The 24496-nt window shown below is 35.8% G+C and overlaps 2 protein-coding genes across 3 annotated transcripts in view; one reads left to right on the top strand and one right to left on the bottom strand.

Annotated features, from left to right (window-relative positions):
* The window catches only part of LOC149788562 (uncharacterized), a 92004-nt gene extending 88946 nt beyond the window's left edge, over positions 1-3058 (top strand). The window contains exon 20 of the mRNA XM_089974598.1: positions 1630-3058. The gene's annotated coding sequence lies outside the window, so the exon portion shown is untranslated. The remainder of the gene's footprint in view (positions 1-1629) is intronic.
* Positions 3059-9025: 5967 nt separating this feature from the next.
* On the bottom strand, positions 9026-21070 carry LOC149788561 (mitochondrial intermembrane space import and assembly protein 40-B-like). Of its 2 annotated transcripts, none has more exons than XM_089974600.1 (3): positions 20770-21070; positions 13738-13824; positions 9026-9783 (listed from the first exon to the last, which is right to left on the bottom strand). In XM_089974600.1, the coding sequence occupies exons 1-3, from the start codon at positions 20837-20839 to the stop codon at positions 9431-9433; spliced, it is 510 nt and encodes a 169-aa protein (XP_089830726.1). In that variant the 5' UTR covers positions 20840-21070; the 3' UTR covers positions 9026-9430. The 2 variants fall into 2 exon arrangements, with proteins under 2 accessions (XP_089830726.1, XP_089830727.1); XM_089974601.1 differs by lacking the exon at positions 20770-21070 and adding an exon at positions 16469-17448.
* Positions 21071-24496: the final 3426 nt, after the last annotated feature.

Below are 24496 nucleotides of genomic sequence, written 5' to 3'. Positions count from 1 at the left end.
TTCAAAGTTGTCTCAGAGACCATATTAAAAAAGACAATGCTTACAAAGTTGTCTCAGAAACCATATTAAAAAAAGACAATGCTTTCAAAGTTGTCTCAGAGACCATATTAAAAAAAACAATGCTTTCAAGGTTTTCTCAGAAACCATATTAAAAAAGACAATGCTTTCAAGGTTGTCTCAGAAACCATATTAAAAAGACAATGCTTTCAAGGTTGTCTCAGAAACCATATTAAAAAGACAATGCTTTCAAGGTTGTCTCAGAGACCATATTAAAAAAGACAATGCTTTCAAGGTTGTCTCAAAAACCATATTAAAAAAGACAATGCTTTCAAGGTTGTCTCAGAAACCATATTAAAAATGACAAATAAATGTCACAATGCTTTCAAGGTTGTCTCAGAGACCATATTAAAAAAGACAATGCTTTCAAGGTTGTCTCAGAGACCATATTAAAAAAGACAATGCTTTCAAGGTTGTCTCAGAAATCATATTAAAAAAGACAATGCTTTCAAGGTTGTCTCAGAGACCATATTAAAAAAGACAATGCTTTCAAGGTTGTCTCAGAAACCATATTAAAATATACAATGCTTTCAAGGTTGTCTCAGAGACCATATTAAAAAAGACAATGCTTTCAACGTTGTCTCAGAGACCATATTAAAAAAGACAAATGTCACAATGCTTTCAAGGTTGTCTCAGAGACCATATTAAAAAAGACAAATGTCGCAATGCTTTCAAGGTTGTTTCAGAGACCACATTGCAAGATGCCAAGTATCAAGTAAGCAGCCATCAATCACAATCTTGGCTTTTTATTACGGTATGTTTAAGGATGAATGATAAGTTTGTCTACAATAATGTCTCTCATTTTCGTTGTTAGGGAGAGAATACAATCAAATAAAAAAAATTTTTTTTATATGCAGAGACGAAATAAAAATAAAAGGGACAAAACTTCAAGAAAACAGCATAATGCAGAGTTTATTATCTACATTAGATAACAAAAGTAAAATAAATATACATATCATGTGCATGTTGTACTGATCTAATGAAAACGTAATGTAGACTTACTGTTGATTAAACCGGAAATTATCTCAACCAGACTATTTGAATAGCTGGGGTGTGTTTGTGGAGAGTCTGGTTGCCATATTGGACTTTATTTTAGGAAATAAACTCTTCTCTTTCTTTGGGGAAAACCGAGTTGTATTTATCAAACAAATGAGTTCGTTTAGAATACAAATGTATTTGTTACTAGTATTTTTTTCTTTTGGGTCAAAATTAATAAAATGAACATCTGAAGTGTGCTATGGGTTAAGTATTGGGTCAACAAAGTATAATCAAGTTATACTGCATGGTATAAGTGTATTTGTATTTCCTATTTGTGAATAAGCTTCTTTATAATTTCATATATATATATATATATATATATATATATATATATATATATATATATATAGATATAATTGTGAGCATATAGCTACAAAATGTTTTGACAAATACTTTTGGAAATAACTCCACCTTAAGATGAGTCTAAGAATGATTTCTTACCGAAGACATTTTCATGAAATGTTCTGTTCCATTAGTAATCCCATATGCATGGACTCTCAAAAGTCCTTTAGACCCATATTGATTGACTTTCAGAAGTCTCTTAGACCTGTATGCATGGACTCTCAAGAGTTCCTTAGACTCATATTCATGGACCATCTAAAGTTCCTTAGCCTTGTATGCATGGACTCTCAAAAGGAATAAAGCATGACTGGACGTATTCAAAGACCTGTATGCATGGACTCTCAAAAGGAATAAAGTATGACTGGACGTATTCAAAGACCTGTATGCAAGGACTCTCAAAAGGAATAAAGCATGACTGGACGTATTCAAAGACCTGTATGCAAGGACTCTCAAAAGGAATAAAGCATGACTGGACGTATTCAAAGACCTGTATGCATGGACTCTCAAAAGGAATAAAGCATGACTGGATGTATTCAAAGACCTGTATGCATGGACTCTCAAAAGGAATAAAGTATGACTGGACGTATTCAAAGACCTGCATGCATGGACTCTCAAAAGGAATAAAGCATGACTGGACGTATTCAAAGACCTGTATGCATGGACTCTCAAAAGGAATAAAGCATGACTGGATGTATTCAAAGTAAAACGCAAATGTTTTTGTCTCTGTTTATTTATTGTCATTATAAAGTTATTTTGTGCCTATTGTTTGCATGCTAAAATCAAGATACATGTAACTGTTTTTGCCACCATTCTCTTGTTAAATCTCACAAGTCTGATTATCAGTTAAAGTTCTGAAATATTTTTAGGCAAGTGCTGCATCTATTTGAATGTCTCGATGACATAATTTTTGTCTTGCCTGCATATCACACATTATGATCGAGTGAGAAATGTCTAGTTTGTAGCTTTGCTTTGTATGCCTTATTTTCTTGACTATAAGACAGCATTTCACTGCGTCCAACCAGATGTTTCATTGCCAAATTAAGTCACTGAAACCTACTTTTTATGTTTAAGTTATTCTACTATGTCCCTGTGCCAAAATCAACAGCTATGGTCAGTCAAACATGACAGATATTCACATTGCAAGAAGTATACAATAACAAGTTTCACCTTATGTATGTTATTAAGGATGCATTTTGTATGAGGCTTTAATTTGCCCTAGCCCAATAACACCAATTCCTGTATTAGGACATTCCATTAGCATGTGTATTCCCAGTTCCTGCATTAGGACATTCCAATAGCATGGGTACTTCCCAGTTCCTGTATTAGGACATTCCAATAGTATGGGTACTTCCCAGCTCCTGTATTAGGACATTCCAATAGTATGTGTACTCACAGTTCCTGTATTAGGACATTCCACTAGTATTGGTATTTCCAAGTTCCTGTATTAGGACATTCCAATAGATTGTGTACTTCCCAGTTCTTGTATTAGGCCATTCCAATAGTATGTGTACTCCCAGTTCCTGTATTAGGCTATTCCAGAAGTATGGGTACTTCCCAGTTCCTGTATTAGGACATTCCAATAGTATTGGTATTTCCCAGTTCCTGTATTAGGCCATTCCAATAGTATGTGTACTCCCAGTTCCTGTATTAGGACATTCCAATAGTATGGGTACTTCCCAGCTCCTGTTTTAGGACATTCCAACAGCATGCATACTCCCAGTTCCTGTATTAGGACATTCCAATAGTATGTGTACTCCCAGTTCCTGTATTAGGACATTCCAATAGTATGGGTACTTCCCAGCTCCTGTATTAGGACATTCCAACAGCATGCATACTCCCAGTTCTTGTATTAGGACATTCCAATAGTATGTGTACTCCCAGTTCCTGTATTAGGACATTCCACTAGTATTGGTATTTCCCAGTTCCTGTATTAGGCCATTCCAATAGTATGTGTACTTCCCAGTTTCTGTATTAGGCCATTCCACTAGTATGTGTACTCCCAGTTCCTGTATTAGGCCATTCCATAAGTATTAGTATTTCCCAGTTCCTGTATTAGGACATTCCAATAGTATGTGTACTCCCAGTTCTTGTATTTGGACTTTCCAATAGTAAGGGTACTTGCTAGTTTCTGAATTAGGCTATTTCACTATCTTGTTATTTTGATGTTGAAAATGACCACTGACAATACACTACCCTGAGGTTCACAAATTGACTGATAATATGTTGCACTTAGGTACATAAATTGACTAACAATATGATGCCCTTAGGTACGCAAATTATGCTGCCCTTAGGTACACAAATTGCCTGACAATACCCTGCCCTGAGGTACACAAAATGACTGACAATATGCTGCCCTGAGGTTCATAAATTGACTGATAATATGTTGCACTTAGGTACATGAATTGACTAACAATAAGCTGCCCTTAGGTACACAAATTATGCTGCCCTTAGGTACACAAATTGCCTGACAATACCCTGCCCTGAGGTACACAAAATGACTGACAATATGCTGCCCTTAGGTACACAAATTGACTGACAATACTCTGCCCTGAGGTACACAAATTGACTGACAATATGCTGCCCTGAGGTACACAAATTGACTGACAATATGCTGCCCTGAGGTACACAAATTGACTGACAATACTCTGCCCTGAGGTACACAAATTGACTGATAATATGCTGCCCTTAGGTACACAAATTGACTGACAATATGCTGCCTTGAGGTACACATTATTCTGAGAATAGCTTTCAGAATGAGTATAGTCAATCATCACTGCAAAAATTTTAGTTTTCAAAATCATTGATGTAAAGATAGACAGGCCTCGTTTAATAGGTCATGCCATACTCCCATGTGGTGTAATAAGCTACTCCATGTAAATAAAATATTTGATACATGTTCTTCCTTTATGATAAATTTTTTTAATAAAGGTTTGAAGTCTGACTAAGTGGTCAAATTAGGTTGTCTTTTGTCTGAATCCACATAGATGGTAAATTAAACTTATCCTTTTTCTGACTCCACATAGATGGTAAATTAAGCTGTTCCATTGACCAAATACACATAGACAATAAATTAAGCTCCTCTTTTGACCGAATACACATTGTTATGTACATTTTATTTGCGTTGTTTGCTAGGTATTTTTAAAAATATTTTCTTATTTCATTTTATGCTATTGATAATGTTACATTGTATGTTGGATTTCACCTTGTCCAAAATCAAGTTCATTTTCTACTTGACTCTAATCGCTGATTATTTTTTTTTACTTCTGTGAACAACTAATACACAGCTAAATAGTTTCTCCATGAGTATGGTTTAACTATTAGGATTATTATTTTGCCTGAGTCAAGGACACATTTACCACATTTTATATTCTAATTATAACTATCTTGTAAAAGATTAGGAACCTTCTAGGTTTTTTCCATTAGGTAATAATTTATTTTTTTTTAAAAATGTTGTTTTTGTTGTTGTTCTAGGGTTTAACACCATTTTTCAGCACAAGATAGGCTATACATGGCGGCCAGTATAACTGGTGGAGAAGAACCCTGGAAAACCCAGGGAAGAACCACCAACCCACAAGAAGCTACTGGCAGGCTTTCCCATGTACCCATGCTAGCCGAGCCTTGGGCTCGAACCCATGCAAACAGAGGTGAGATGGCAGTGATCCGGAACAGTGAGTGCTTTAGACCACTCGGCCACTCAGGGTCCCTAGAAAAATGTTAATTGTGACCTGTGGTCAAGTATTGGACTATATAATCTTGTTTTTCAAGAAAATTATTCATTTGTGCTTTAAGATCTAAGCAGAATCATTTGCATTATTCTTGAGTCCAGAAATTCATTTCACTGGAATTTTGTTTACTCAAATTATTTATTCACTAGAAATACAATGTGCTCTTCCAAAATAACATTCTTGGAAATTTAGACTTGAATTAGTAATGAAATTTCAAATAAAGATATATTCTTGGATTGTATTATTGTCATCCAACAAAAGGCTATTGGCACATCACCAATACATGGGCCACCACAAGCACATCAACACTTTAAACGCTGAACTTAATTTGGATTTCCCCACAAGTTTATTCAGAACTTGAATCATTAGGACTTGTGTCTGAAATAACTGCAGTTTATTCTTGAAGAGTTCTTGTAGATATTTTTGAGATAAAATGTATTTTATTTTGTTGATCTGGCTTATATGACAAAGTGAGTAAATATGATGAGATTGCATTTCTGCACTTGAGGGCACAGTACTTTTGTAATTCTTTCCAATAATTGTCATCATGTTTTCTTTCTCTCTCAATCTATGCATAATCACACTGACTTTAGGTGTAGCATTAACTGCTCTCATTTTTTGAATGTCCACATGATTACTGTTAATTCCATAACACTTTATTAATTCATTCCAATATAATCTCTGTTATAGCAATTGTTTTGTTCTGTGATACATTATTTAGGTATACATCTCAGAAGCAGGTAATACCTGTACCAGCTTTTGTTTGGGTCATCCTTTGAAATGCATTTATCTGTAACTATTCCAAAATTGATAGGTGTTATGATAATGGGGTTTTCAGGAAAAATAAAAAATAAGTCTTAACAGAAACATCAATCCCGTTTATAAAATAATGTTAAATTTATATATATATTGGCGATAATTTTAAGACCTTTTGACCTATTGCTACCAATATTGCACTGAGTGTGCACCTTAGAATGAAAAAATTTCACACAGTAAAATTGGCTTACTGTGCCTCTTTTATAGGATTCTGAATGGTATTTAATGATGTTGGTGTAAAATTATAATCACTTTTAATCTACAATACTGTCACCAAACAAGCATATCAAATGCATGGAATTCTATTATGTTGCACATTACAAATGTGTTACTGTGTTACTATAGTTGTATGGTTAATTGGCTACTGGCTACACACCAAAGCTGTGTTACTGTAATTCCATGGTTAATTGGCTACTAGCTACACACCAAAGCTGGGTTACTGTAATTCTATGGTTAACTGGCTACTGGCTACACACCAAAGCTGGGTTACTGTAATTCTATGGTTAATTGGCTACTGGCTACACACCAAAGCTGGGTTACTGTAATTCTATGGTTAATTGGCTACTGGCTACACACCAAAGCTGGGTTACTGTAATCCTATCATTAACTGACTACTGGCTACATACTAAAGCTGGGTTTCAGTAATTCTATGGTCAATTGGCTAGTAGCTACACACCAAAACTGGGTAACTGTAATTATATGGGTAATTGTTAACTGGCTACACACTAAAGCTGGGTTTCAGTAATTCTATGGTTATTTGGCTACTGGCTACACACTAAAGCTGGGCTTCAGTAATTATATGGTTAAATGGCTACTAGCTACACACCAAAAGTGGGTTACTGTAATTATATGGTTAAGTGGCTACTGGCTTCACACCAAAGCTGGGTTACTCAGTCATGATTTTGGTTTCCCCCCAAAAAGCTGAAAATTTGAAAGTGGTGTTTGGGGGTTCTCCCCCAATGGGGTGTCGAGGGGCTGCTCCCATAATCCGGGGGTCCAATGGGTCAAAAGCCCTTGTCCAAAAATGCATTTTACAATCATAAAAAAATGCTCCTGGTGCAACTTATGATAATAATATATAACAAAATAATCATTTGAAAAACTAACAAACTTAACAAAAAATTTCAGTTTAAATAATTTTACAATATTTATTGTCACATGAATTTGTTCTCCAATACTATTGGTGCTTAAGTAATTTCATGTACATGTCAGTGTTCACAACAATTTCTCAATTTTTGCAGCAAACATATTATACTTCTCTCTTTTCATAACAAATCTGTAAAATAAACACCCAAGTACATCAACTATATACAAATAATCCCATACATTCACATGTCTTTTTCTCCAATGGACATAACCTGTTGATATGCCAGTTGAGCTCTTTTTGTGGCTTTGGCAAAGATTTCTCTAGCCTTCCTTTTTGATCAACTGTTTTGGCTCAATGTGCAATCGTTTCTTTTCGTTCTCAATGACAGCCTTTTTCCTTTCAAGTTGGTGCTTGTATAGGCAACATGAAGTGCACATATTCTGACAAAGAGCTACATCTGTTCTCTCATGCAAGAAATCTTTCTTCTTATAGTAATTAACTGCACTTTTTCCAGATGCCTTCTGAGCTTCAATTTTTCTGTATGCAGCTTCTTTTGTAGGTACTGTTCCAAACGCTTCCAACGGTGATTACCATAGAGCAGAGATCACACAAAATGCCAGTCCTCCAGCATTCAGTTTTCTTATAAACTGACCAACTAAATTTCTGTTGACTTTTCGTTCCAGCCCTTCCCATATGTTTTAAACCTTTATCTAAACTTCTCGTGTTGCGGCCTTTCTCAACAACTTAGGATGCCCATTTTTGCAAGCACGCTTCTTCTTTCCACTGCCATCAGTTTCCATTACATGAAGATTCACTGGATGAATTTAAACTTTTGACCAATCAGAATACTCTTTACAAGAGTCATGGGCTAACTAATATATGGAACGAATACGTTACAAGGGTCGTTGCAGAATGGGACCAAACAGAGCATTACCAAAACGGAGATGATAAATAAATTGGACTTTATCAAGAAAAATCGGATTAAAGTCAGGAGAAAAGTGGAATTCCACTTTAAAATGTAGAAAAATCATGTCTGGTTACTGTAATTTTATGGCTGATTGGCAGTTTTCAAAGATAATGCCTCATCATTTAATAAGCTGATTTTAAGACTAGGATGACACAATCAACAATAGATTTAATTAATGAAAGGAGAAATTCCATAAATGACATCCGATAACCCATCACATTTAAACATCAAAATATTACAAAATAATGGAACCATTAACATCCTTATTGTATAGACTTTCACTAAGTAATATTTTGAGATGCCCTCCATCAGCACTATTAAACAACAGCCTTGTATCATTGCAAGCATCAACATGGATTCCATTAATCAACGGCTCAAAAAAGGGGATCAAAACTGCTTTACTCCAAGCAGAATTCATTACCACGCATAAAAACTATTTCATTCCAAAGCAGTAACCAGTTGTCACTTAACAGAAATTAATGTGAAAGCATCAATATAAGTTCTCACATGATCTTTGTAGCATTTGCATAATGAAATATCCTTTCGAGGTGACATGTAACCTGTACATCACTGAGCTGATGCAACAACCCCTATGTATGTCTTGGATTGACAGCAACCGCTAATGCATGTCCTAGATTGACAGCAATCCCAATGTATAAGACTGACAAACAATCCAGATATGTCTAAGACTGACAACAAACCTTATGCAAGTCTATGATTAAGACCAACCCCAATACATGTCTAAGATTTACAGCAACCCCTGTATATGTCTAAGATTGATAGCAACCCCAGTGTATCTCTAAGACTGAAAAACAACCCCTATCTATGTCTAAGATTAACAATAAACCTATGAATAAGATTGACAACAACCCATATGCATGTCTAAGACTGACAACAACCATTATATATGTCTAAGATTTAAAACAACCCCCATATATGTCTAACAGGGACAACAATCCCTGTATAAGTCTAAAATTGACAACAACTTCTATATATGTCTGAGATCGACCTTCTTTAATTTTCAGCCTTTTACAATGAAGACATGTTCAATTTCATGGCTGTTTGCATCAAACAGTAAATACACATTTCTGGAGTAGTGAGTTGAATAATCAACCCAATTCCTTTACTTTGCTTGCATGAGGATGCAACAAAATTCCAACTTTTGCAAACAATCATGTAGTTTCTCCCCAAGTAAATATTCTTGGTGTTTTTTTAATAAGTTTTAAAGAAACATCTGAGCTAACAGCTCTACAATTTTTTACATTCATTCACTACTTGGCACATTGAAAAGAATTAAAATATATCTAGATAGGAAATTTCTATCAACATGAAAAGAACCTTGTGCATGTCTTATTTTAAAATTTCAAATGTTTAAACATTCTAACAAACAAATAAATATCAGGAACTATTCAATTTGTTAGCTCCAGATGCTTGATTCTCATTCTTATCAGAAGAATTTTCATTACTTGATTCATATTTCTTCCTATCAATCTCCAATGCTTCATGAAAACCATTATCTTCCCCTTCCTCTTCCTCCTCATCTTCCTTTCCTGACAGGTCAATCCCAGAATGCTCTGCCAGGCACATAACCCATGGCATCATGGAATCATGGCAGTCAGATCCCCTAGGATCTGCTTTGCTGTTATGGAAACATGTTCTAGCTTCACGATATTCCACAGCACAGGGACCAAAAATGTCACTTCCATGGCATGGGCAGTGCCAGTTTATGTCACCATTGGGGAGAGTCAAACCTGCAATTTTCAAACAATTCATAAAAATTACGTATGTTTGGATGCAATTAAAAATGTATATAGTATAAATACTGTTGTTGTTGTTGGCTTTAACACAATTTTTCAGCACAAGATAGGCTATACATGGTCACCAGTATAAATGGAGGAGGAAGAACCCGGGAAAACCCCGGAAAGAACCACCAACCCACGATAGGGCTAATGGTAAGCTTTCTCACATACTCACATTGGCAGAGTCTGAGACTCGAACCCACGCAGACAGAGGTGAGATGGCAGTGTTCTGTAATGGTGAGTGCTTTCGATTACTCAGGGCTCACAAATACTGTAACGTACACAGTAACTGGTGTCAATGTTAACTCACTAGATAGTAATTCCAACTGTTATAACTCAAATTTTTTGTATACAATGCTAAATTCAGGTGTCTACATTCAGTTCCTAGTACGCTTGAGGTGAATCCTTGTCTAAGTACACTAACTTTGTACACCATAATAATAACAAGAAGCCCCCCATCCCCATTACATCAGATTGAAATTTGCAACAACAGATAAGATCACAGATTTCAAGTTGAATCAATGTAATCGTACAGACCTTCCTAAACTCCAACACTCACCTCTTTAGCCAAACAAATCAAGTGGCAGGTTTCATGAGTCAATCTATGTTCATATATTACTGCATTTTTGCTTCAACAATATGTTTCACCAGCTATCATTGAAGGTTATGATGATATGAATTGACTTCAGCAGAACATACCAACAACATCAATGATTTTGGATTTAAAAAATCAACATGTGTTGAAAGTAAGAATAGTAAATGTTAAAATAATAGGTACAAAATGCATACTTAATGTTGAATTAAAAAAGGCAATAGCCTGCAGTGATCAGGCTACCAGGTGAAGTCAATGACCAAGTTGCATTAAAAATGTAAGCTTCGCTTTCTTCTGTTAGGAATTTTTTTAAAAAAAACTTTGTCTTGTGACTTTTCATATACAGTGAGTGATAGTAGTTTACCACTTCTGATATGCTCCATCACCCAAACCAGGTAGTTCCAGTGTTGTTTTTTAGCCCATGGTGAAATGTAATACATACATCAAATAGCTGGTGTTGATACTAATTGTGCCAACAAACAAACTCTTGCACATTCACAGGCACGTGTTTTATCTGATGAATGGCCATTAGCCTCTTCCCAGGTTATCACTATCTAATTTCCACAAGTTAACAGTTGATAATAAAAACATATCAACTTGTGTTTCAGAACATAAACATCTTTATGCAAATAGAAATTTAAGTTTAAAGAATAGAATCAATGAAAAACATTTTTTAATTTACCAAAGAACAGAAGATTTTAACTGTTGTGTTTGCATTATTTTCTTTATAAAAATCAGTTTTAAGCCATAAGGGAACCTGTCATGGGGTAATAATAGCCGACATCACTGTGTCTAGGTAGTACCATTTCATCAGATTGTCTGTTTTCATACATCACTGGGCAAATAGATTAAGAAAAAATATACAATTTGTAGAAACTTAGCATGGAAAGCAAAGTCTAAACAATATGTGATAGAAGATTTAACATAAAAATGTAATTATGATCGTCAGAAAAATAGTGAACAAATTTGAGAATTGCTGTAAGGTCAAAGCTGTTTTTCTGACATAACTAATTTTTGTGAAAATACAAAAAAAGCAGTGAAGCAAATACTATTTAACCACCATGTGACGTTACTACATGTATGTCGACAAATCATTAAACAATAAATTTGCAATTCTGTCAATGGATTGTTGTAAAGAAGCTTGAAAATAAGTGGTTACACAAAAAAAATCACTCTTTCTAAAATAGATGCACTCACATCTCATGTATGGTACAATAATTGTTCTTGGCTGTGTTAATTTGGTTGGAAAGATGTCTAGTTCTTTCATATGTAACTTTTATGCTTCATTATTTTTTTAATGAATAGTTATGGTAATGTTTCATTGGTAACAAGGCAATCAGGACAAACAGTACAGCATTTAGACACTTGTTCTCTTGTACATTTTATGTGGGTTTGTTTCAGACCAGTTTAGAAATCTTTTCAGCCGTCATTTTATCATGAACTTACAGAAAGTATTAAAAAAAATGCTTGTTTAAATGGTAGTTAATTAAGCATTTTTTTCTAACTTGCAATTACAATACTGTAATCAAGTTTACAAGGTATAGTTTCTACTGTGTTCTTTTAAAGTCATATGGTCAAACACACTACATATATCTCTCCATCCAAACATACACTTTCAAGAAAAGTACTGTATATGAAAATGATCCTTTTTTTAAAAATGTACCAAATGTTTTTATAATAATCATTTTGCACAGAATTTTCTACTTAAAAATAAACTATTGCTTAAAGCAAATATATGAGAATCATAGGACATAATTTAAGTATGAAAAGAAAAGCACCCATACTTGTGTGTGTGTGTGTGTGTGTGTGTATATATACTGCTTTGGTCTCAATTCTCCCTATTCTGTCCAGAAAGAGAAAATTTCAGTCTAGCTTAACTCCTCAGTTGAATCATACAGAGTAACAAAGGTCCTCAGATCACTGTTACACTGTGTTGCCCTATGTCAATTACTGCAGAAAGGTCAATGACTTTTGGCTTGCCAAGATGGGGCTAGGTATTCTGGTTCAGAGTGAAGAGACTAATTAAAGAAAACAATGACGTACCTAAAATTGAATGCTTTATTGAAAAAATCTAAAGACAGAAAGGAGGAAAATTGGAAATATAAGGATTAAATCATCATGGTTGTGTATTATCGAAGCATAAACTGTTACCTAATTATTCACAAAGTTAGCATAAAGTCCTTATAAGAAATAAGGAAATTTACTCTTAAGGGCTTTAAAGTGACACAACTCATATCCAAGCTAAGGAAATTCTCTCTTATGGGCTGAACTCATGTGAGCAGCTCCCTGAACTTGCATAACACCATGAAGTTGTGCACACACACATAAAATACACCGACAAGTCCAGCCATAATTCTGCAACATTGTAAATGTCATTGAATTTGAACTGTTTTGCAAAACAATGCTGTTACATTTTAAGACAATCCATCAAAAACACTAATTTGATTGTGTCACATATTGCATTAAACTGCAGGACAAAACTCTTTACAAAAATCAAAACAAAGTGATTCGTCTATATAGACATCTTCAACTAATGACCCAATGAACCAGTTTTTATGGCAATCCATAAAAATGGTGCAGAACCAGTTGTGCTAATGAGATTATATCATGCGCTGCTGCATAAATCTGACAAAATTAATATCATGACCTTAACACTTACCAAAATTACTAATACAACCCTGCTTTTATCTTACAAGCAACAATGTATTAAAATGTTCTCTTCATAAAAAGGGAAAATGGCAACAAAATTTCAAAAACATGATTGTCAATATCAAAGTCTGACAAAATTATGAAGTAAATTTATTTGAAAAAGTTGTTCCATCTTTTTTAGCTGTCAAGTTTTGCACAAAACAAGATGCATTTGATAATATACAAGAAAACTGAAACTGACTGACCAAGAATCGATTTGATGAACTTGCGCTTTCTGGATCAATTTTTAAATGAAAAAATTGTACAAGGGTTTTTGGTATTGTGTAATGACACAAATTTCTATATATTCAATGGCTGCCACTTCTCATGTCATTTACCTTCAAAGTATTAGACAGCATCATCATTTTTAGTTCCAGTGCTGGATTACTTTTACAAGACTACATATCAAGGGAGATAATTATGTAGCAGCATGGATAATCCTCAGTGATGGGTTAGTAATAAAATACATAAGCTTATTTGTCAAGCATTATCTGATCTTAAATTCCATCAACTTAACCAGTCATAGTTCTTGGGTAATATATGCTACATATCCTTTCTATCCCTTTGTAACCTTCACCTTACATGAAAACATTAACAACAATGTCTTTAAACTGTAAAAATGTTACCTGGCTCTTCATCTTTACTTTCGATAATTATTGCTGTGCTGGGCTTTTCCTGGTCCTCCTTTGTAGCAAATATAATTCTGTCTTTACCTGAACAGAATAAATATAAACTTGGTCAACACATTCAGGATTATTGGTTATTGGACGACATGAACTACCATCAGCTTTATCAAATGTTAAAACTATCATTGAGTTTTATGTAGGCCAGACCTCTTATTATTTTATGGCCACAAAAGAGGCAAGCATTGGAATCCGTTAAGTATCTGTGCATTTTATTCATGACACCTGAAGCTGCATGTATTCAATTCGAGCACACAAATGGCAGGGCCAATTTAATTATATGATATGAATAATCCTAAACCAACTAGAAATAGACAAGAAAACATAATGGAGATCAATATATTTTGAACAAATCTGAATGTATTTTATGCCAGATTATAATCTATGTTGATTTGCCTTTGCAAAGTCAATTAAAATGTTGTGTTTAAAATTATAAATGGGACTATGAACTTCTATGCCCTTTATGGAAAGTTCTTTCTACAGTACTGAATTTGGTAAAATCTGACCACTTTTTCTGGGAAGTTGCTCAAAGCTTTTTGCATTTCTATTAATGGTAGCCATTAAACGAGTAACACTTGGCTGCTTCATTGATAGGCTTGTGTTTGTACCCTGTCCACAGAGTAAGAGTACTAATACTGTAGTTCATTCTGCACAGCATTGCAAATTTTATACTGTGTCTGTTTCTCTTTGAAGTTTCATGTCAGCATCGGCAATGTAGCTAGAATTACTGAATTCATTTCATGGATGAATGAAAGATACATAACTCATACTGACATTAAGCACAACACCATTCATTCAATACATGCTGAAAAAAATTGTCTACATGTAATCTGCCATATTTGTCCTGAGATCTGGAATAGGCCATTTTTATACTTCAAAGAAATCCAACAGAGGCAGTAACATTAGGGCCAAATCAGAGGTCTCAGAAATGCATAATTACGAGTATTTGGATGCAATTATTTTAATCTGGGATGCAGAAAAAGACATGCTCAAGAGTCCTCCGAATGCACACAATAGCTGGGTGGCAAATTCAATGCTTGCCAGTCCTGCTTCAACAACCTGCCAAGTGGGAAAATGTGTTGAACAATTGATAATATTAGCTGTGCTGATATTTACAATGATAGAATTCACAGGCTTTTTTGTTGTTGTAGGGTTTAACACCATTTTCAGCACACGATAGGCTATACATGGCGGCCAGTATTAATGGTGGAGGAAGAGTCCAGGAAAACCCCATAAAAAATCACAGACCCATGGGAAGCTACTGGCAAGCTTTCTCACATACCCATATTAGCCGAATCCGAGACTTGAACCCACACAGACAGAGGTGAGATGGCAGTGATCTGTGACAGAAAGCGCTTTAGACCACTCGGCTACTCGGGGCCCCCGAATTCAGAGATAAAAAGACCCAGTGGTGTGCATGCAGTCATTATAAGAGTACATCAAGTGAACAACTTTAGCTTTCATTATCTTGTTCATTTCCTAGTGAAGCCAAATAAGCAGTGCATATGACCTCAGAATCAAGGCATGTCAAGACTTAGACAAAATGCCATTTTCAAATTTGGATAAGTATTTTGGAGTTAAAAGGCAAATTGACAAAGTTTATAATGAGATTCAGAAGAGTGCTAAAGTTGCTATAATTGGTACTTAAGATGGAACAGTAGCCAAATGTAATATGTGTGTGATGCCTGGCTTAGTGTTCGGAATAAGGCCTTTCTTTGACAAAATTCAGTCTGATTCTAAGGGACAAACAACAGTTAAATGTCAGTGGTGCACCAATATGCTTATGGGAGGGGACTGCAACTTTTGCTAGTGAAACTCCTAATTCTAACATCCAAGCAAGGCCTCTGCAAATGGGAAAGCTGGTCACTCCTTAATGAACAAATCGACTCTTCCATAGGTCATGTCAGTATAAAAAAACTTTTATGTAAACAGACCACCATTTCAGCATGTATTTAATGTGTTACAATATAAATCAATTTGAATGGTGCTGAAACACCTCATGTGTGAAATGATTTAGTTTCTTTTAGCTACACTTAAATATATTAACCTGAAAATTAACTGAACTACAAACGCAAATATCATTTGAGATGCTGTGCTATAGTCCCCATTCCATTTGAAAAGATTATGCAACTGATTCACTTTATTATCAATAGCAATGACTATTTCACCAACTGGAAGTGGATTTCAATTGCAAATTTCATCAACCGTCAATATGCATTCAAACATTTTAACTGGTTATACTTTTGAAATGACCGTGAACGAACGTATACATCTTTGATTTAGACCAACAAGCTGTTCACCTTTTTTCTGACACGAATGCCACCATTAAGAACGAAAAAGGCCGAGAACAACTTTTGTTGGTCTGATCTCGGTCAGAGATAGTCCTACATGTAAGACATAGCACATGATGATTTTGTTTAGGTGCTATAACATAAATATCAGCGTCAGGTCTTACATGTAGGACTAGTCCTATAACGTATGACGTATCACATTTTGATTTGGTGCTCCAAAACATAAATAATAAGTGATACGTCTTACATTGTAGGACTAGGTCAGAGCACAGGGGATGGTATCGTTGCTTAAATTGTAAGGAACGATACGAACCCAAGTGTGTGTGTGTGTGAGAGAGAGAGAGAGAGAGAGAGAGAGAGAGGGAAAGAGAGAGAGATATTACCGTCTTGTTTGCAGTATGACATTCTACACAACAAAATACGGCTTTGACTTTAGTTCGATTATATATGTTGCTATTGAACATGTAGTGGAGAATAAGGTCAAATTTTGAAATACACGCACCAACGACCTGACGACCTGTAACACAGGAAGCACACGATACTCGAGGCTCCTCCAATAGTGAAGACACAACGAAGTGGTACGGAATATTTGCAGTTAAAGCAAAACACGGTCTGAAGAGTTATCTAAACACTTGACTTAGCGAGGCTATAACAAACACCCGATTGCGGTGGCAATCCAAAGGGCCAAACAGACAAACCGCAATGACCTACTAAAATATAGAGAGAAGGAAATGGCTAATAGGATACCATTCATCCTCACCTGCCATCCAGACAACCCCAAAGTAGGTAAAATCATCGGGAAACACTTGCCCATTGTGGAATCGTGTGACGTACTGAAGTTAATACTCCCGAACAAACTTGTAGTAGCCTACAGGAGACCAAAAAACCTCAAGGACATCCTGGTCAGGGCTTAGCTAACGCCAATCACTAACCAAGACCACCCTAGCCAATCTGGTCCTTGTGGTGATAAAAGGTGCAAAACCTGCCAACATGTGGTAGAGAGCAAGACATTTTCTAGCACAGTGACTAGAGAAAAACTGAACATACATGGATCAAACAAAACGTGCAAAACAGAGAATGTAATTTATCTCATCACATGTAAGATCTGTAGCATCCATTATATCAGAGAAACTGAATTAACTACACAAAAGGATCAACCTTCATAGTTCTGATTGGATGACAAAGAAACTGTACAGAAGCCCAGTCGCAGAACACTTCTCCTATGGCCACACTTTCAGTGATATAACACTTATAGCAATTGCTCAGAACCCCAAATGGAGTTTCGAAACCAGGAAAGAAAAGGAATCTTACTGGATACGCCACCTTATAACATTGAAACCAAGCAGTTTAAACCAAGAAGACTAGAAAAAGACAGCCATTCACAAACAAAATTACATTCTTGCAGCCGGCATGTTCTCTTTTCAATGATTCTCTAAATTTGCTTATTAATCACCGATAACCAATAATTAAAACTTTAACAATGAAATATCCGGGATATAATTTGCGCGTACATACAGTTAAATAAAATAACAGTTGTCGCTATGGGTCATCGATTTCTAGGTCAAAATAAAATACCGTTCAGCATCCACAACAAGTCATAGTCATGTAAAGTTTTACAAAGACAACGGTTTGTCTGTTTTATTTGTTTGTCTTGTCTATGTTTTGTATTTGCCTTTGATACAATAATAATAATAATAATAATAATGAGGACTTTGTATAGCGCCTAATCTTTAAAAGCTCTAAGCGCTTTACAACATTACACAACACCTATAAGATAAAAAACGTATAATAATATTATTACATAAACAAACACCATGAAATTAGAGAAAAAAAACATTAAAAAATAAAAAAACATGCTGAGAATATTTCAGTTAGGAAACATTATTAGACCTTTAAGTTTGTTCTTGCAGTCGAAATAAGTGAGTTTTGAGAGCCCCCTTGAATGGGATCACTGTGTCTTTGTGTCTAAGTTATGTGGGCAATTTATTCCACGTTGCTGGGCCCTGGTATGCAAAAGAACGCTGTTCTTATGACTTCGTTTTGATAGTGGGAATAATGAGTATACGATTGTCAGAAGAGGAGCGTAAGTATCTTGCTGGTGTGTACACATGGGAGAGATCGGATAGGTATGTTGGACTAGAGTCCGACAGTGAAACATAGCACAGAGAACAAATTTTGTGTTTGATTCTGGATCGAATGGATAGCCAGTATAGGATACAGAGCAGCGGAGAGGTGTGCTCTGATCGTGGTACTCTAAGTATGATCCGAGCAGCTGTGTTTTGAACTTTTGGAAGTTTCTGGAGTAGATATTGAGATGAACCAGACAGAATTGAGTTACAATAGTCCAGTCTTGAAAGTACTAATGAACACACAAGTGTTTTAGTGGCATCAACTGAAAGATATCTGCGAATTGAGCTGATGCGTCTCAGCTCAAGATATGCAGCCTTGCATATGTTCATGACATTTATGGTGCAATGTGACAGTACTGTCCAGAGTAACACCTAGGTTTTGTACTGACTGTGTGAATTTAATGTTGGTGTTGCTGATATTTATTGTTTGAGGTAAAGGATGTGAATGAGAAAGTCTTTGTGTTGTGATCAGAATGGCCTCAGTTTTATCATCATTCATCAGCAGCTTGTTACATGTCATCCATGATTTCACATCAGAAAAGTACCTCTCTACACCTTTGATGGTAGCATCAACTTCAGTTGGGTGGCTAGATTTGTATATTTGTGTGTCATCAGCATACAATTGGTGAGACACTGGATGATGATCTATGACAGTTGAGAGCAGCTGAGTATACAGAATGAAGAGAACAGGTCCAAGAACAGACCCCTGTGGAACGCCACAACATAGATCAACTAGGCTGGAGTGTATTCCATTTGCAGATACAATTTATGTCCTGTTGACCAAGTAGGACTTGAACCACAGTAAGGCTGTTTCATGAATGTCAAATATATGCTGGAGACGGTGAAGTAATATATCATGGTCTATTGCGTCAAATGCTGCAGACAAATCTGTAATCTTTCCGCTATCCAAAGCAGAGAGAATGTCATTAACTACTTTTAGAAAAGTAGTTTCAGTACTGTGGTATGGGCGATATGCAGATTGTACACTGCTAAAAAGACTTTGAATTCAGATGAGATACAGTCTGGGATAGAACAACCTTTTCTAAGATTTTTTTATATGAATGTGAGATTAGAAACTTGGCGGCAGTTCTTTAAATCGTTATGGTCTAGTGTTGGTTTCTTCAGCAGAGGCTTTACAGTGACAGTTTTGAAAAATGATGGGAATTCCCCGGATGAGAGAGGTATTAATAACATCAGTTAGTGAAGGCAATACTGGATCTAAGCAATCAAGCAGCAGTGATGTTGGAATTGGATCAAGTTCACATGACTTTGGCGCACTCTTCATCAGGATTGTACGTACGAAATCCATAGAGACAGGTTCAAATGCTGATAATGGTTGCCGCTCAAATTCTGTATCCCAACTGTATGGTGACGACGAGTCAGTTGAAATTGTGGTGTCAAGCTTATCTCTAATGGTTTGTACTTTGTCACGGAAGAAATTTGCAAACATGTCCGGAAGGACGATTGGAGAGAAGGTAGTTGGAAGTGGTGTTGATTTGTTACTTGACATTAGCTTGTTAGTGATCTCGAAGAGCTCTTTGCAGCTGGAACTTTCCATGATCTTAGTACTGTAGTGGGCTGATTTCGCTGCATGGACTATATTTGTGACATTCTTCTTAGCGACTTCATAGATTTGCTTATGAATAGTAAGTCTGGTGGAAAGCCAAAGCCTCTCAGCTTTACGGTGGTCTCTTTCAGTAGTGCGAAGCTGGTCCCTAACACTGCTATACCATGGAGAACACTTTTGAATTGATACTCTGCACTTGGTATCTGGGACATGTTTATCGAGCAATGAACGCCGACAGTTATCAAGTTGTTCTGCTGTAGGAGGTAAGCAAGTTGTTAGGTTAGCTTGGATGTCATGCATTAGTTTGGTTCTATTTATCATACGGAGGTTTCTCTTAGTAGCAGATAAAGTAGCAGGGTTAGGGACTGATACGTCAAGATGACATTTAATGCAGAGGTGATCTGATGCAAGGTCATGGGATACCAGGGAGGACCGTAGAATGTTATCATCAGGTCTTTGAAGAATCCAGTCTAAAATGTGACCATGTTTATGGGTGGGTTGGTTAACTGACTGTTTGAGGTTGAAAACATTAATGGAATATAGGAGTTTTGATGTATTTGAGTTTCCGGGACAGTCAAAGTGAAAGTTGAAATCTCCAAGAATGATCAGGATGGTGACTGGAGTTCTTTCTTGACCATATTCGTGAACACATTCGACGAAATCTCAAATAAATGGGATAAGTAGGTAGTAAATCAATGAGTAAGTAGGTGTGTGGCATTTGATTGGCTGAATTATAACAATAATTTAGCCAAGGTGTTCCTGTATGTTGGCTAACACTCGCACTTGAATTTTATCTCTTGGACATTTAAACAAAACAACATGCTGAGAATGGAGACTTTTTGTGAAATATTTGTTTTCTTTGATCAGTGACACAAAATGTATTCGGCATAGTCAGTCTACAAAATAAAAACTCGAACACAAATAAATCATTTGTTAACGTCACCATAACTGAATATAAATATGCAATAGTACAACATTCTGCACCTACCTTGGGAACCATATTTTCCTCCGCTAAATACATATTCTGATTCCACTTTCATTTCTTGCATCCCTCCCATTGACAGTATGAATAATTATCGTCTTTCAGCAGTCGCACGTGGTGTCTGTCACCCCTAATTTTCAGGCATCAAATCCAAGACTGTTCCAGTGTTAAATCTGTTAATGTAACCAGCTCGTTATATGCACTTCATGGTTAGTACGAGCAGTTGTTAAATTATGGCTAATCTTCTCTTCGCACTGGTGACATGGTAAGCTTCTTAATGTCTTTGCTGAAGAGTCTTAATTTGTGTTGGCACACATTCTCTCTTTCCGACTATGCTACATCCTTCTTTAGTCAGACTTTGTATACCATTCTGATCCAATGGACCAGATTCCTTTAAATGTATTGAATTTGTCCAACGACTGATGTTGTGAACATTTTTGTGTTGATAATCATTCTTATATTACCCTGTTGCCATATGTGTAGAATTCTATAACAGTTATGAAATATTTGGGGTTTTTGTTGTTTTTTTTTTTGTTTTTTTGATCACTTGAAATTTGATAAAAGTTTCTAGCAGTTCCAAAAATAGATTCTGAATTACCTTTTCTAATCTAGTCTTTCACAGTTTTACGAAATAGATATACTGTTATAGTTACAATCGGTGCCTGCTGGTAAGGACTGAAAATAATTTCAGTCAGTTGCTCACAACACTACTCACATCTTGAAGTTCTATCTTCTTAAGGCGATACTACCTTTAAAATTCTCTTTTGTAATCCTGTAAGTCGTCGTTCTCTGTAATTCCTTGCAGTTATCCAGCCCTGTATGTAGATGTCATGACATTGAACCTTATCTTAGGGTTGTTGATTAATATATGAACATGTGAACACTTTCAAAGTAATCAATCCTCTTGTAGCATGGATGTACCGATGGTTAAATATATATGCTGTATGGGACTAGGAGTAATTGTTATTGCGTTCTACTTGAAATAATATAATGTCTCCATTCTCGCAGATTCAAAGGTAAACTACAAATTCTCTCTTCCAAAGTATCCATGAGCAGGAGCGGACCTAAAGTTTTTAGCACCCGGGGCGATCCGCAAATAATCTTAAAATGTAAACACACAGATAAATATATTAAGTTTGCAAATAGTTTTTTTTCTTCATCATTTGGTTTGAAAACTTGTACTGGTATTTAAACTCGCTGTTCAGACCATGTCACACATTGTGAACAACTGTCCACTGACAAAGTTTCCAGGTGGACCACCTTGCTGATGATGAAGTTGTTAAATGGCTGAGCACGCACTATATACGATAATAATAAAATAATAATAATAATAATAATAATAATACTTATGATGATGATAATGATGTTATATCTAATCCTGACCCTACTGCTACTGAAATAAGAATATTGATTAACGAGAGTTCGAATATATACGTTATTGTGTTTAGTATAACGGGATGAAGCCTGGTTCAGGTTGGATTTAACGAAGACAACGAAAACAATTCAGTGAGTGAGATGTTAATTTATAATATAATTGAACGATGATTGAATCTGACATCATACTCATGCGCATACAGTCGAACAATGGATTTAGGCGTTACTGATTTTCACTCCTGAAGATATATTTAATTATTAATGTTACTCGTGTAGTTATAATGAATAATACTGCTTCAAATATGGAACATCCTTGTCAAGTGGCGTTCAGTTGACGATATATTTCCCATTGAAAGGCCAATGAGCCACCACGCATGTCCCGCATGACTTTGTCTGCCTAAGGATTCCTCGAGAACCTCCTTATTCCCCGTAAACCCGATGGTCATGAAATATGGTCCTTCACTGCGAACAAATCAATACCTTCCCCTGAGCCATCGACACCACATCCTGTTTGTGCGAAATCCAACCGAATTCTACCACTCCCCATTTTAAAAAAAATAGTTAAATATTTTGGTAAATATAATGACTGGGCCGTGTAGTACTGGAGACATGGTTAAGTAAGAACGCAATGCTATATATTACGCATGCGCACATATGCAATGGTTTCGTTACACATGATATCACTTCATCACAATTCCAGTACGAGATTGTTACTATGACACCCACTTCCGTACATGAATTGATGTCCGAAAATAATAATCTCATTGAATTATATGAACTAGAACATTACCTATCCTTTAATGCATGCAGTATACAATTTGAATTCAGTTGGTCTGTTTAGTTATAAATTGGTGAAAGTTGAAGCACTATATACTAATGTGAGAGCATGGCGTTATGTGACATAGGTGTGACTCTCTACAAAATTTATAATACAGTTCTGAAACATCTAATATATAAAACAATTGCATCCCATAATACGGAGCGAAAAAGAAAGCAATTATTATCTTTCACATACTTCTGAAGCTAACGATTGTTCTCAAAAGGTGGTGATCTTCCTGACAAAACTCGTTACATTGTGATAAAATAAAAGCATCCTGGTTGTGTTGAAAACCCATTGCCCAGGAACTCAGGTAATCAGGTTCCTCACCGCAGCATTTTAAGCGTGCAGCAATCGTTAAACTGAACTCAATATTTTGAAATAACAACCGCTAAAAAAAAAAAACATCCATGAGGAACGCTCTACTTGGTAAACAATCCCGAGTAAATTTACTTGGCATATAGCATCACAACAAGGTGTTTCTGCGCCACGACATATTTGTATTGCGCTGCAAAATGCTAATCGGACAGTTAGTCAAGAACGTTTTCATATGATATTTGATAAATTGGGGCTTACGGAGGTTTCGTTGAAAATAAACGGCCAACAAGAATCATCCGAAAATATATTAAATTATACACACAATCATGTTGCACGTGCATATCACAGATTAATGATGTTTATGGGACGTGATCAAAACATAGATACTGGTTTGCAAATATCAGTTAGATTTTACAAGATTATATCCAATATATTACTTTTCGTTGGAGCATCTTGATTTATCAAAATAATCTGTCGTTGACATACATTTCACAGCTCGCGTTGATGACCCGCCAGGTGGTACTGCCCCCTACAGAGCAATCGCGGTCATACTTAGTGACAAAGCAATATTACTTGAAGGTGGTAGTGGTCGAATGAGAATCGTTGATGCACCAGTGGACAATCTTTAATCCACGTTTTTTAGAAACACGAGTATTTCATAAAAATGTCATATCGTCATGCTAGTGTCAGTCTGACTCCTGGTCAGATCAAGAAGCTACAATCCGCGTCTGCAAAAAAAAAAAATGTGGGACCACAATAACTCTAAAGTACAATCAAATTAAGGCGGTGAAAATAAACTGTCGTTGACAGCTTGTCAACTTAAACATTTCAATGACGCTAAATAATCCAAGACTGGAATACGATTTAAACTTTCTGCTGGTGCTATCAACAACATGATTAAAACGGGAGAAATATTCAAACTTCTCGCGGCAATGCCAGCATTGACAGCTGCTGCTGCTCCAGCTGTTGCAAAAGCTGCTACGTTAGGTGCTGTTGGAACCGCTGCTGTAATGGCATTTAAAAAAAGCAACGGGAAAAGGTCTAAGACTTCCGGGAACTTATCTAGGACGATCCGTTAAAAAAAAAGATCTGAGACTTCCGGGAACTTATCTACGTTAAATTCACAATGGGTTTTACAACAATATCAAATTTTGATTTAATCGATGCGGCTAAACAACTCAAAATAACAAACTTCAGAGGCTTTTTATGCGTGATAGTTTACTA

This window comes from Sinohyriopsis cumingii, chromosome 11, assembly GCF_028554795.1.
Source record: "Sinohyriopsis cumingii isolate HCF-2022 chromosome 11, ASM2855479v2, whole genome shotgun sequence".
In the NCBI taxonomy this organism is placed as follows: Eukaryota; Metazoa; Mollusca; class Bivalvia; order Unionida; family Unionidae; genus Sinohyriopsis; species Sinohyriopsis cumingii.
The sequence above is the reverse complement of the archived record's forward strand: the minus strand, read 5'-3'. Positions and strand labels throughout refer to the sequence as shown.